The sequence below is a fragment of the Anoplophora glabripennis genome, unplaced genomic scaffold (assembly GCF_000390285.2).
Source record: "Anoplophora glabripennis isolate ALB-LARVAE unplaced genomic scaffold, Agla_2.0 scaffold715, whole genome shotgun sequence".
In the NCBI taxonomy this organism is placed as follows: domain Eukaryota; kingdom Metazoa; phylum Arthropoda; class Insecta; order Coleoptera; family Cerambycidae; genus Anoplophora; species Anoplophora glabripennis.
Window position 1 is genome coordinate 69352 of NW_019416828.1, and position 16286 is coordinate 85637.

General features: G+C 31.8%; 1 protein-coding gene across 2 annotated transcripts in view; it reads right to left on the bottom strand.

Annotated features, from left to right (window-relative positions):
• The window catches only part of LOC108913817, a 147698-nt gene that overhangs the window by 40045 nt on the left and 91367 nt on the right, over nucleotides 1-16286 (bottom strand). For both annotated transcript variants that reach the window (XM_018719443.2, XM_018719444.2), the window contains exon 5: nucleotides 2496-2594. In XM_018719443.2, the coding sequence (XP_018574959.1) occupies nucleotides 2496-2594 (99 nt within the window). The remainder of the gene's footprint in view (nucleotides 1-2495; nucleotides 2595-16286) is intronic.

Consider the following 16286-nt stretch of genomic DNA (forward strand, 5'->3'; position numbering starts at 1 on the left):
GTTTACACAGACGAGCCGGCGAAGCAAGAAGAGCGCCAGAAGAAAGGGCCCTAGCCGGCGGGGCCCAGCCAGGACAAAAGGAGGTCCCACAAAGCGCCTACACCGGCCGCATTTGCGGTCGGGGTAGACGACGGATGGGGCCCACCTACGAAGGCTGTCCAGGCCTACACGAGATGAGGCAGGATAAAGAGGGATAATCCCCCTCGATCCCAAATCATTGAGGCCAATTTCTAGCCATAGAATAATGGCGCGCGCGGTTATACCACAGACAAAATAGCTATCGCCCAAGCTATGTTGTCTGTGGTTATACGCAACGCAATGCTGCCAACCGCATATCGCTAAATACCTCTATTAGCGGGTAATTCAAAACGTTAGGTCATTTTCTGAACAGATCTCGTATAGCACTGATAACTTAATGAATATAGATAAAATCGAAATCCCATGGATAAAACTAGGCAATGAGGATTATTACGAAAATGTACCACAGGAGAAAATTATTGCTTTCTTGAAATTTCGAGGAAAAAAGTGACTAAATTATAATACAAAAAATATTTCTTAAATTAATTTTGTTACGCATTATCTGCAGAAAAATTTTTTTTTGTTTACTGATATAGTTATTAGATTAGTATTAGATGCGAATACTTTCAGATAAACTTCCACAGATAGCTGTGCATTATTTGATGTTACAAAATATGAAAGTTCTATGGAAGAGAGAATCCGGACAAAGAAAGTTATAAATTTGATGGACAAGTAAATTTTAATTATAGTATTTATGTCCGGGGTAGAATATACAGAATAAAAGCATATCATAAATATATTTACATCTTTACGGCCTTTACATTCACTTCCTCAAAACCATAATAAATTTCATTCAGTCCAGTAATATTTGTTGTTTCTTGATTCATAATTTGCTTCTAACATATAATCTCAGCAACTTTTTCTGGCGTGCGTCTAAAATAAAAGTTCCGCATTCCGACAAGATTGTTTCATTTGGATACGCGTGACGTGATAATTTTAAATGGACCCATCGATCCTTTTTCACAAAAAGAGTAGCCGGAACCGACCGCTTATGAAATAGTGATGTATTTATATATTAGTATATTTAGAAAAATATTCTTTCTAAGTACATAAATTTCAAAGCAATTTTCAGTACCTACTAGAACTTTAGAAATAATGATGGCAAATATAGCAAGAAATATTAGAAAACTGTATTTAGAAAATATTATTTTATGAATGAATGGGAAAAAGAAAATAAATTGACAAGACGAACTTTATTTATTGATGAAGAAAAAGTATAAATCTTGTTTTGCACGCATTTTATTAGGTTTGTAGGTTGTCTTATCACCTCAGCTGGAATTTGTTGTTGTGTTGACAATTAACATGTTCAGTATAACTATTAGTTTGAATTTTAAGAGAAAGGCTAAAGGAGGCAGCAGCAATATTTAGAAAAAACATATATTTAAAAAATATTATGTAATTAACTAGATTATTAATACCTAAAACGCCAGGGCGACAAACATTCCATTGAAAATAAAGTCGGTGCAATATTGGAAATCTTGATTCATTACAGTCTTATGAGTTAAATTGTGCCAAGAACAATCTGCTGAAGTCATGACATAGACAAAGAATTTGTCAATTTTATTAATATCTATGAATTTAATATATATTTAGTTCAAGGAAAACTGTATGTATAATACTGTTGCAAACAAATATAAATGCCTACAAAAAAAAATTATAATTATTATAGTAAAGTAATCTAAAGCAATTGTCATGTCATGCAGGTATGTTGATTGTTACGCAGGTACTTTTATTACTTTTTTAAAGAGAAAAATATTTCCACATTGTTCTGCAGAAAGTCCATTCTAAAGTATACATGGTCGGAAAGTCCCCATGGTTCATCGGCCGTTACGTGAGAGCGATAAAGAAAGTCATAGAAATCCGTGCGATAGAGAAAAATGGCTATAATGAAGGCGTCTAATAGTCACCGCCCATTTCGCCCTTCCACAAATAAGATCCACTTATTATTTGTGTAAATTATTTCCCATGTCAGATTTTGTTTCTGAGGATCAAAATACATACTTTTGTTGTGTTTACGTTATTTTCATGTGTAAGAGACAGACTTTGCTTTGAATATTGAAAATGCCGAATGATCTCACCACGATCAAAAGGCAACTGGTTTACAAAAGTTGGATGGTAAATTAAATTTTTATTCGAATAACGAAAATATTCTTCACTTTCTGTATATGTACGTGACCGAGGCTAATATTTTTTACAACGTAGGCTGTAAGTGAACGTTACTATCTATTGGCTACCCTTCATTTCCTGTGCTATATGTATACGCACCATAAGAAAACGCATCTTTGGATACTGCTCAGTAGAAACGCTATATCTACTGAACTGTACTTTAGAATGTAATATGTAAAGAATAAGTTTATTTTTCAGTTTCGGGCCAAAAAAATTGTTATTAAAATAAATCCAGTTATCAAATAACTCACCTGAAACCTGAGATCCTCATTTTCTTCTCGAAACTTATTTAATTTGTCCCTAAGACCAACTTCTAGGTCTGCTGCTGTATCAAGTTTGTCTTGGAGAACCTGAAACAAAATTATAATTAAGATTAATAATAATTAACTAAGAAGAGATTACTAAATTAGAAATGTCATAATCTGATTTATTTTTAAGTACTTAAATTTATTTGGGTTGTGTTTTGGTAATAAAACAATTAAAATATAAATAAATATTATAAGTTTCCAGCATTTTTAAAGTGAAAACGAGAAGGAATTCTGTGAAAAATGGGTATTAATGTCGATAACCGATAATATTCAGTATAGATTTTATGAATAATTTAATGAATCACTTATGTTCACGTAGATCAGACTTGTCATATGTACAGACCTTTCACAAATGATTACAATGATTTTGTTTGGAAAAGTAATTTTATTTTCTTCACATTGGCAATTAAATTTCTATAAAATTAAAACAGCAAGATCAAGATTCCATTAAAACACCACATTTTGTTTCATCGTCTGTGATTGATGATGGTGGTGGTATCACAAGAACCTTTTCAACCAATCAGCGATCGTATTATCTCAAGTTTGGACGTAGCGGCTTGTGATTGTTCGTTGTAAAGGAAACATTAATATGGATGACGCTAATATTTAGGGATTTTTAGTTGACAGTACCAGTCGTGCAATGTTGGGTTGCCTAAGACCGGCTAGTAAACGTTCATGAAGGCTCTGTAGTTATAAGTTAAGCAATAAGCGAATCATAATGTGAAGCATGTCTAACAGGTGTTAAACTAACTAATCAGTAGTTTTCCAAGTTTCGACAAAATAAGTTGATTACCCTCTTCTACTGGTGGGTTCAATATAACACCGTTAAAAATTTCATGAGTCCACATACACAATACAGACCCACAATAATATTATGTAACCCTTCGTTACACTTTTACCTATAATTTACCATTTCTATCTATATAAAAATGTAAAGCATCTCTCTTTTATATTGTAGCATATTTAGAAGACTAAGGGTAATTAGATACGAAACGAATACAAATATTAAAAAAATATTTGAAAAGTGATTTAATAGGACTTGTAGTCAATTTTGCAGAATGACGATTGCGAATACACGGCATTCATGAAAACAAATACTGAATAATGTTTAATATTTGTATATATTGATTCATTATACATATTAGAGATTACTGAATAATGTGCCTTCAATTATCAGAACTCGATGATCTTTGCTCAACTCTGCTTAAAATTAACTATTAATTATACACCACCAACGTATTTCTGCGGTACAGATACCAGCGGCTAGATAAACAGTTCTATGACTAACGAGTTTTACTGTTATGGCGGGACATGGTTGCGTAATTGTTTTCCGAGAGATTGCAAGTCTAGAGTTGTACAAAATAGTGACGTATCGAATCGCCTGGTGCTTGTCATCACGCCAATATGGTCGAAGGAAATTATCGGTGGAGAACGTCATGACACGCGTTTGAGATGAAGAATTGCAACACTCCCATCACTCCGTAAGAAACTGCAAAAGATATAATGAAAGTTTGTAGATAACACAATAGATTGTACATTTCAATTTCGCATCAATACCTAATGCAGTTCTTTAGGGTCTGCAAAAATTCACCTATAATTTGCTGCGGATATTCTTATAGGTGTTAATAGTTAACGGAACAATTAGAAATTTCAATTTGATGTTTTTGAAAATGATTTAGCGCCTCGGTTACCAAAATTAGAATAGTTGTGTATTTATGTAACTTTTTTTACAAATAGGAATTTTTCCATTTTTCCGCGAATGGAGACACACTTGACACACGAGTTGCATACTTCTACTATAGAAAAACATATTCTCAGAATTACATTATAAATAATTAAAATTAAATAAGACGGCAAGGTAAATTTTTGATTTATACAGGATGTAACTTTAATGGGGATCAGTTTTTTAGGGGTTCCCCAGAATACTAATCTGAAATTATTTTTTTTTTAATTAAATAAACAGCCCAGTTATAATTTTATTTTTAAATTGCTTTAAAGAGGGTCCTGGTACCAGCACTCGAAGATTTCACAATAATTCTAGTATGTCATATGTACAAAGTATATTGAAGCTTCAGGGATTTTTTCCATATCATGTTCAGAAAATACAGGCATTGAAAACTCGTGAAGATTTAGATATTTACCAAGACGTGTAGATTTCTGCGTTTTGTACCTTTAACATCGCATCTATAGAAACCGAAGCATATTTGAAGAAATCTCAAATATTTTTAAAAATTATTCGTACGTATTCTTGGCGTCTGGTGTTAAACTTAACTCACCCTATACATTTGTTTTTAAATGTAATACCTAAGGTACAAAGAAAAATTCAATGAAAAAAATTATATTATTCTGAGAAAATTTTCTATGGAAAAAAACTTTTTGCCTATCAATTTTTGGGTGATCAGGAATCAATTGTTATGCTACGTTCTCGGCCACGTTTAAGTATTTACCTATACAGGGTCGGAAAGTCCCCATGGTTCATCGGCCGTTACGTGAGAGCGATAAAGTAAGTAATAGAAATCCGTGTGATAGAGAAGGATGGCTATAATGAAGGCGTCTCATAGTCACCGCCCGTTTCGCCCTTCCACAAATAAGATCCACTTCCACTTGTAATTCAGCGACCGGTGGTCATCTTTGTTTTCGTCGTTTGCCTTTTCTGTAATAAATGTCACTACCTATACAATTCCGACTTCGGTATTCCTATATGTTAATACCATCCGTTAACAGAGGGCAGCACAAATTGTCTAAGGTGAGGCGCAGCCCTAGAAAGAGTGATGCCAGATCTACAGGTTTTTTTGGAATTGGGGAAATAGGGAATTTTGCTTTATTTCAATTTCATTATCAAGTTTTCCGAAATCGAATTAATGATTTCTGAAATTTAGTGAACATTTTCTGAGACCGAAGCGACAAATATTTCAAATTAACCGTTTTTATAGTTAATGTACCTGAAAAAGGCCTAGATTATTTACAACTATTTAGTTTCCTCTAACAACAAATGTTTTTTTATTATTCATATACTGACATAATGAAAAAGGTCAAAAACTTTGAAAAAATACCTATTATATTTCCTTTAAGCTAAAGGAAGTACAGCCGGATGGACATAGTGTGACCAGAATCTTAAAGAAATTGATATTTTCGTATCTTATCAGATTATCATCAACATGCTCACAGTAGAACTTATTACTTTGAAGCATGGGTCATGCTATAAAAAACAATTTCGAAATATATTTCTTTTTGTTACAAACAGAAAAAAGTAATTATTTTTTTGATTATACAGGGTGTTGCTATATTGACCAGCCAAACACTATACGCTTCTGTCAAAAATAAGAAAGAAGTTCATAGGGCAAAGGCTTAATGTTTTAATGTAATCCACTCAAATTTGATGGACTCAACACTATTTTGGTTTGAAATAATGAATTTTTTATTGCGACAACACATTTTTTGAGAAAAGACATGTTTGTTTTATTTTAAAACTTCTTGAAATTATTCTGCATCTTTAACCGTTTGGATAATATTTAACAACATATGAGTTTTTGTTAGATTGTACATAAATATCTGAAACTGTAATAATATGGTTTCAAATCTGACGACATAACTGGACAGCAAGCAATAGGTTAATTGGTATCAATTTATCTAAAAAATATATAAAACCTTATTATCATGTACCTATATGAAATGAAGGATTATATTTGAATAACTTAATTTTCTTATTTTTTTTGTCAAAGAATTACTTCTACACTTATGGGTAGTTTTACGTATTTCTAAAATAAAAAAAAAGAAATAAAAAAAAAATTGTGACAATTCATATTTCATCCAAAAACTTCTTAGGTATTACCGTAGGTATACAATACTTACGGAAAAAAAAACATACGGCAACAAATACGATCGTTCATAAAGAAGAACATATTTCTTACTATCACAACAAAATATATACAGGGTGGTCCGAATTTTATGCAGGAAACTTCGAGGACAGATACATCTCTTTAAAATAATATGTGTTGTTGTCAAAAAAAATTGATTTTTTGTTTATATCTCCGGAATCTATTAACCGATATCAATAAAATTTGGTACATATAATGTATGATAGTAGGCCTTATATTCCTTGAAATATGAGCTTTAAAGGTTCAACCAGTGGTGTACAACTGGACAGGGGTCCCTTTTTCACAAAAAACCTACGCCACTGCATTTTTTTTACATGTCATTGTAACTGTTTTATATTTTAATGCACAAAATACGTAAAAAAGGTGACTAATTTTTTCCTTAAGATTCGCCGTTCTCAAGTTATTCATACCAATACAATCCCCTTGTGACAGACACTTCCAACGATAATATTACAAGAATATTTGTTTATGTTTAAAAGTAAGTGCAATTTGTAAGCACATCAACAAAATTATTTACACTCCTTTCTACACCATCTGTGAGGTAGTGTGCGATATAAACAAAAAATCAATTTTTTTTAAAACCTCAACACCTGTATCTCTAAAACGGGGCCGTTCCAGACCTATGTTTATAAGGCAAACACATATTATTTTAAAGAGATCTATCTACCCTCGAAGTTTCCTGCATAAAATTCGGACCACCCTGTATAAAAAGTACCTTTTATTTTCTGTACTAACTGTTCCAAAAAATTTCGAAAGAAAATTTGTTGCAAAGCACTATATTAACCATATTTTATATCAGTTAATAGTGCGTCATGTTTAAAATATGTCTGACAACGTCCCTGGAAAATGTTTACACGCAAATAATTAAACAAATTAATATTCTATCATTATTCAAATTCAATAGACAATGAAATATTTAAAGTTTAAAGGTTACGCAAGTTGTATAACAGGTACATATTTATATATTCTGATAACATAATAACTTGTTGCCTATATTTGCTTCTATGTTCCTCAAACCTACTTCTAATCAATAGTTAACTAAGTGAAATACAAAGCTTGGTATACTCGTAAGTATAACTTGCTTAGTTTTCTGTAGGTTATGGAGTTTGTTAACACATACTTGCCGATTATCTTGAAAATAGTAGTTTTCCAAAACTAGAAATTATTTTTTTTCCTCAGAAAATAATGTTATTCGAAATATACTCGAAATTTTGAGAGGATGCATTACTTCCATTTCCCAGCAAATTACTGTTTCGTTTGTAAATTACTAAATAACATTTTCAAAAAATATATCCTTCTTTCCTACATGGTAAGTAATTTTGGACAGTGACCTAATCTTTATTATTTTGAAAAGGTATTTAGTTATAATAATAGCACGTTACTGGAGTTACATATTGAAATTAGATGTCCTGAAAGAGTCATAGTATCTCATGTCAAATACCCTTTACATAATTCTTATTATTTAGGTTAAATATACATCTACAAATAATCATCCTCATATGGATACTACAGGTACGATTGAATGGATATTAACGAATAAAATAGAATAATACAACACAAAAGATATAATTGAGACTTAAAACAAAAATTTCACAAAACATAAGGGGGCCAATCCGCAATATTGCAGCGACAAAATGCCAATGATATCATTTGATTAGAAATTAGACAAACGTTGTATAGACCCAGACACACATTTAAGGTTGTTACTTTCTATAGATGGAATAGGTTGCTACCTTCTACGCTGACTCACATTTTGTTGGGCAAGATTAGAATACTGATGAAGGCTAAATATGAAGAATAATATTTGGAGTTCTATTGTTGTTGGTTATGCGGAAATAATAATAACGTTTGTAAATACTGTTTGAATAACAAGAATTTATTTTTTATGTGCTTGGCTGTCGGTGGTAGAACTGTATACATGATATTATCGCTCATACATAATAGGTAAAGCTCACCATATGTACCTAGAGAATTTTACAGCTCTTTATTGCTACCTGGACTATAATAATCAAAAGCGAAATTTTAAGAAGCAATAAAGTTAAAAAAAAGGAATGAGGAAAAGAAAAAAAGTACAGTTGGCCAATAACATTTAGTGACTACCGCTGCGTTGGAAAATAATATTTTTATTCCCATATCATAAATATAAATTTTATTAATAATTCTTTAAAATGAGCCCTCATTTATTGAAATCGATTAAGGTATTTAGAAGTTATGACAATTTAACAATTTCAAGATGGCGTCTTTCATACTGGCGTTGCTATGGTAATAACACAAAAAAAGTTCAAACAAAACTTGTGAAGGGTTTAACACTGTATATAAAAAGTGTATTTTCGTTATATAAGCAAAATTTGAAAAAAAAACGACAATTTTCTATAATACTATAGCAGTTGCGCCCCCTAGCGGTGAAGTTACAAACTTGAAAATATTTTAAATCAATTTCTTTTGGCCGTATTTGTTAATAGATTTTTTACCCCATAATCGTAGCACGTATAATTTCCTATATTCAGACGCTCCGTACCGTTAATGGATCACCTTGTAGATAGGGTGAAAGAAGCATTCAATTGCTATGAAAAAACAATATCTGCCAAAAAATTTTTTTTTCGCAAGTGAATAAATTATTTGCCAGCCGCCTGGTCCACAAATTCCGTATTTGCATCAGGCGAAGAGTACATTTTTACACTCATATCTGCATTAATCTCTTTCTTGCACTAAGGTTTTCTATTTTAAAACGAATTTCCGTTAAAAAGAAAAAAGTTAGCGCATTACAACGACCAAAATGCGGACTGACGCAGACATTTATAATTTATCTTTCTATGAAACATGTATGTAAAGAATCGATTTGTGTCCACTTTCGACTAATGCGCAAAAAATATTATTTACAACAGTGCCTGACTTTGAAATACATCGACCTTTCGGCATTTTATGCCAAACATATGGCCACTTTAAACATCAAAGTCTAGAATTATCAACAAATGAGAACAGTGAAATTTTTAATATTGGGGCCAACTTATTCAAACTTGAATAAAAGACATGGTTATATACCAAATTACGGCAATTATAATTTACCAACTTGATTCTCAGTAGGTCAATTATTTTTTGTTACGTAACAAGTTACGTAATAATAAAAACCAAGGTGAAAAACTTACTTTTACCTCCACTTTTACTAAATGAAGAGCTAAGATATGTGATATATTTACACGAGCGTGCAGTGCCATCAGACAATTATCACGTACATAATTTCTGGGAAATATGCAGGACGTATAAAGAGCACACATACATTTAAGTAGCTTCCAATTATTTTAAAAAAATATACCAATCGTATTTCCTAACAAAAAAATAGTCATGTCCTCGGAATTGCTATTAAAAATGTTATTGGTAAGTAATAAGCCTATTTAATTAAATTTAATAACTATCCTGTCTCGGCATATTTATGTTACGGTTTCTAATTCGACCAAATATTTACTTCGTTCAGGAGAAAGGCGTGCAGAATATTTCATAACACCAATGATCAATGACAAAACAAAACATACTAAAAACCGAGCGAAAAACTGATCTTGTTCACTTACAATCGAAATAGTTTAGAAAGCTCTTTAAATTTAACGCGGTAAAAAAGCACTGGCTAATGGTCACCATCGAATAATGACCTGAAGATTTAGACCAATAAACAGATAATCTTATGAAATACGAGGACTATTCAGAAAATAACCAATTTTTTTAATTACGCGCTAACGGAAATATTTAGTGATATGCGGTTGGCAGCATTGCATTGCGCATAAACTCATCGGTCACCACAAGTTCTTGGATTGTTGATATCTCATTCAGTTTTCCAGATCTGGTATTTGAGTGCAAGGATTTTCTGGAACGAAGATGCAACATAAAATTTTGAGTGAAACGGGAAAACTTTCACGGAAACATTTCAACTTTTGAAACGAGCTTACGTAGGTGATGGTCTGTGTCGTACGCAATGTTACGAATAGTTTTCACGATTTAAAAGTGGTCGTCAGTAAATTGAAGATGATCCTCGAACTAGAAGGCCTTCGACTTCAACTGATGACTCCCAAGTTCTGGTGCGACCAATTGTCGATTGACTGTTACAGAAATTGCAGAAAAGGTTAGCATCTCAATTGGATCATGCTATGAAATTTTGACTGAAAAATTGAACATGCATTATGTTGTAGCAAAATTTGTTCCTCGCTTGCTGACTATACCAGAAAGAAAATCATGTGGACGTTTGTTGGCAACTTCTTAAACAACCCAAGTTGAAACATTGATTCGAAGCATCATAATGGAAGACAAAAGCTGGGTTTACGGTTGCGACATTGAAACAAAAGTTCAATCATCACAATGGATTGGCAAAAGATCTCCAGGCTCCAAGATAGCACGTTAGTCTCGATCCAATGTCAAAGTGATGCTCATTGTTTCTTTAACTTTGATGGAATTGTACATTTTGCTTCTTCCGCAAAAGAGACCAGAATTGTGGCAAGAAAACTCATGGTTCTAGCACCATGACAATGCGCCTGCATGCTTTATCGATTCGTCAGTTTTGTGCAGATTACTATCTTCCCTCGCCCTCCCTACTCGCCAAACCTGGTTCCTTGGGTTTTTTTTTTTATTTCCGAAATTAAAATCAGTGCTGATAGGTAACGTATAAATTTAATGAAGTTAAAAAAATAAAGTTCGGTTATTTTCTGGACAAACCTCGTACACGTGACAAAGGAACAAGCGACTTTATATTCTAATTCAATATTTATATGGGTACGTACGTATACTGAAATAATTTAGTTCAAAAACATGTACGCCATTAACGTTTTTCATTTTTGATACAAAGGTTAATAAAAAAATAGAAACATATTTTTAATTTATTAAATCGTTAGGAACTTATGCATCAACTTAAAATGTTAAAAATCGTGGTTACAATAATAATTCAAGAGGCCAGGGAATCAATTTAATAATAACTTTTTATAACAGGTTAAAGCGCATTTACACTGTATTACCTTGGAATGTCTTATTTCAATATCGGCCTAAATCTTTGTCCCCAAAAACTTTTTATATTCTTCTGCTCGATCATACCTAGCTGACTATTATTATTTATAGTAGCAATACCTTTGAAAAAAAGGAACCATATTGACGAAACAGAAACCTCGACAGAAACAATATTGCACAAAGTACAGTTACACATGCACATGAAAAGATGGTCTGTTCCTTGGATGAGATTCACGGATCTACCATGCCCTGAAGATATCCTTACAACCTAAAAAGACAAAACTCTACATTTAGTAGATCTATCTTTAGGTACAACACTGGATATGAGTCGACGTATCATATTCGTGGTTTTTATTACATATTTTGGGCATTGAGACTCATTCAATCCTAGAAACCATCCTGTTATAGTCAACACTAAAAAAACACTCCTACCTGCGACGGATTCAAACCACAAACTTAATTCCACTCCAGAGGCAGTGAGATTCACGAACTTTATAAAAGTAGACAATTAAGTGTCGCAATTATTTACTAAATAATAATGTACCTAAATTCCTTATCCACAGACAGTGCACACCGTACGATCTATTCATCCAACAGCGCAGGCGTATCCTGGACATAATAAGACAAAATTAGGCATGCAAGTTTGAAGTTCTTGGTGGATAAAAGAAAATTCACGAAGCCTAAAAATCTGTACATTTTAGCTGCAACTTTACTTTTAGTAGGTTTCTCTTTGGCTGAGGCTCTACAAAGGAGTCTGTAATCATGCTATACCTGAAGTAGAGAAAATAGACTCAGTTATAAAACTACACCTAAAGGCTGCACTAAATTATGAGAAATATGTGACTATAATCGCAGATAGACTCATTTCCTGTTAAAGTAGTAGATTTTGGGTTTTTGGGGAGTAGGGATGTGTCTCTGTATTATGTAGGGTGTGTGGATCTCGTTGCATCCAGATTGTAATTTGTGATTTGTTGAGTCCGTCTAAATTTAGCTGACATTTAGGATTTATGAGTGGTTTTTTGCTGTTAGTCTGAAATTGAATGATTATATGAGTGTATCGAGTCTCTGAAGATTTGGTTTACGGTAGTCCAGGTGTTTCACCCATGGAACAGACCACACTTTTTGTATGCTATGGTTTACTCTACGTTTTATTCGCTAGGATTCATCCCGAGTCAACGAAAATTAAACAGGATCTACTTGCTTTCGTAGTTCATTCCAGTTTATCGCTTTCGACGATTTACTGTTGACATGATCACCTTTCATTCATGTTAGAAAAAGCTTCCTTCATATTTGCCTTTTTCAATATGTACCTAGCACTTCGAACACGCTTTGGTTAGATGAAGCGATTTCATCTCAACAAACTGCCGTCGCTTTGTCGCCATTTTTTTGCAAAGGCGAAGTTACAGGGGTGGAATTAGTAATTTTCGCTAGATATTAAACGTATTGCGGGCACAAACTATTTTTGAAATAATGGTATATAGTATCCACACTCACATTTTATTATTAAGAATCTTTACATCATAATTTTTCACCAATTATTTTTTAATAATAGGAATAACAGTAATAAATACACAGATAATCCAAAATGTAAATGTTGTCTCATATTAGATATCCGTGTACACATCAAAGTGTGCAAGTTATATCGAAATATTCATTTGATGTTTGATCAATATGTAAATGTATGCGGTTGAAAAACACGTGGTTGTACAGAAATACAATATACCTTTGTTGAAACTGCTTCTAAGTATAAAAACCTGTTTTAAGTAAATTAATGAAAGTATCACACCTGGACCCGACACTATAAAACGTGACCCACTACTTAACTTACATGTGCACGATACGTGCGGTTTCCTTCCTCTTAATAGGGTTTCTGTTTCTAGGGGCACCGCTAATCCGAACACGTGCTGTTTAAATCGATTAAAAGTAGCGATTTCGTATGCGACTAATAAGATTTATTCGTTGATCAAAGGATTATAACCTATATCGTGATACAAACAAATATTAAAGAGCGTGCAACAGCGACATTGCGACAACATTTACAGTGTTGAATCTCCTCGCCAAAACAAACAAAAAAACAAGAGCTCCGACTTTTCTTAAAACGACACAGTTTTTGATATTAATTAATTATAATTACTCAAAGAACCATTTGTAATTTTGGTACAGTCCAGTCCCTTCATAGTAGCTATACCTGTAAAATTTGAACAAAAACTCAACAGTGGTGTTAGTACCCATAGTAGCCCTCTGCCAGTGACACGGGAGTTAGAAGAGGTTTGCATGGTTTTAACTGCCAAAAAACATACTAATTTGACATCGCAGAGAAATTTGGAAATAACCGTTTCAAATAAAACTTCTGTTTCCATCGAGATACCATCCTTTTACCGCTGCCACCAACCGTAGGTCTCTTGTGGACATGCAAATTATGTTCCACAGAGGTTCCTTCACCCATCAGTTTCCCATTTTTCTCTTAAAACCTTAAGGACGGGATTTTGTACAAAGAATATCGCCCAGCGTGAGTCACGAAACGGGACCCCGGCAGGTGCTGTTCTAGCGGCCAACGCTTCAAGTCTAATAATTCCGCTGCACCGGATATTCGTCCGATTTTTCAGGAACGGCTCCAATTTGTGTACATACAATCTTATAAGGAAAGAGAGTAAATATTTTATTAATTAGTAATAGATTATCGAGGACGATAATATTTTTTTATTGAGTAGGCAATAATTTTTAGTTAATAAGCTTAAACAATCTTATAATTACTATTCCTTCATTATAAAAACAGAAATACGGTTTTTAAAATTACATGTAGTTTCTTCTTCAAAAGTGACCTTAAAACACGTATAACATGGAATAGTCAACAGTCTAATGTTTATATTTTCACATTAACAATCCGATAATGTAAATTAACTGCTATTTTCAGTAAAAAAATATATACCTAACCTGAAATATTTTTTTACTTTGGCGAGTCGTATTAACTTAAAAACACTGCTTAATTACTAAAATATATAGAATCTTGCTATTAATTGCGTTTGGAGAATAATATGTATAGGCATAAAATATATATATAATATTACTGTATGTATTTAGTCCATTGAAATGAAGGCTGAACCTCCATTTTTTCCTCTGTCGATCAAACCTGGGCGCAAATATGTTTTCGACCCTCAGGAATCCGAATCCGCAAAAATTTTTGACCTAGGTGATCAGGCAAGGGGTCAAAAGGTCAAAAACCCGTAAAAATAAGGTTTTTCGCAAATATCTCGTAAACTACGGCAAGTAGCAAAAAAATAATTGCACCATCGTGTTCCCAGGGAAATTTTACATCGATTTTATGCTATTGCTTATTAAAATTAAATAAATTTATGTCATGTTTTGGACAATTACCAAGCAATATAATGCGATTTCAAATATAATTAGCCTGCAGTTATAGTGGATCTGAATTCAATTGCCAGATACACTATTTTTTTTGCTACTTACTTTAATTTTTAAATGGAAAACCAAAAATAATACTAATGAAGAACAGAAAAAAAACTTTTTTAGAACGAAATACTTATTGCAAAAATGAAATATAGTGCTCTGAAAAATCGACTTGTAAAGCTTATTCTACAAATACTAAAAAAGTCAAAATTTGTATAAACAATTGTTCCCAGAATGACAACTTTTTATTTCTAAATTTTGAAGACTTTTGAAGAATTGAATAATGAATAAAATAAGCCTAGTAGTCCGGGCGAATTAGGTTTTTTTTCAAAAATCGGGCCTAAATCTAATCTAAATAAATTTTAGTGTCATCTAGACACTTGAAGGAACACAGGAAAATTTGGAAAATAATTTTTAACTTGACTTTTGTTAAAGTTATTCAATTGTTAATGAACTAATTTTTCGTGGACTTAATCTTTCATAAAATTTGTTGTAAAAGTTTAAATAATGTATCTAAAAATTTTTTTCTTTCTCGAAGGTCTTTTTATATACATAATAAACAAGATTCCGTTGTAAAAGTTTATAACAGTTTTATCATTTGTTTATAATGATTTTTAAAGTTAACAAAAAATGAAAAATCCGGGAAATGTTATAAAATTTTTTTTTACCAAATGTTTGATTTTACTTGTTTTTCTATTAATATATTGCGTTTATTAACTTAGCTATAACAAATTTATAAACAAATGGACAAGTTTAATATTTTTGAAACATTTTTTTGCTATTTTATTGTCTTGGTAAAATAATGATTTTTAAAAACAAAAATTTTTCTTGAATAAATTTTTTAATTGTTTATAATCGTTTTTTTGATTTATTTGTCATTTAAATTATTTATTAAGAATTTTTTTTTAAATCATCATTTGCTATTATCAATATAATTACAAAAAAAAAATTATTCAAATTTTCATTGTTTATTTTATAACTCAAAAGTTCATTGTATTCCGTAAATATCTTCCAGGCTGCACAATTGGTTAAAATTTTGAGTTTCTGCTCTTACAAAAGTTAAGTGTTTAATTAAAAATAGACAAAATTGAAGAAAACAACAAGAAGAATATAAAATATTGACATTAGTTAGAAAAAAAGTACAGAAAATCCAGAAAATGTACCCTTAATCGTGTGATAATTTAAACAAATAAAAAAACATCGTAAACAAATGGAATAAAAAATATAAAAAAATTTTTATTGAGTAGTCCAGTAGTTACTCTATAAAATTGTCTTAAATAGTGGAATCCGTAACTTCAATAGTTTAAAAGTTTTAGTCATTTAAAGAATTAGATAATGCATTTTTTTATATACAAATGTTTATAAAAATATAACCATTGTAGATATGAAGCAGGTAAAAAAATTCATGTTATAGATCAATAAATTATCTAAAAGATCTACCTGAATGTCAAAGACCGTATCATCA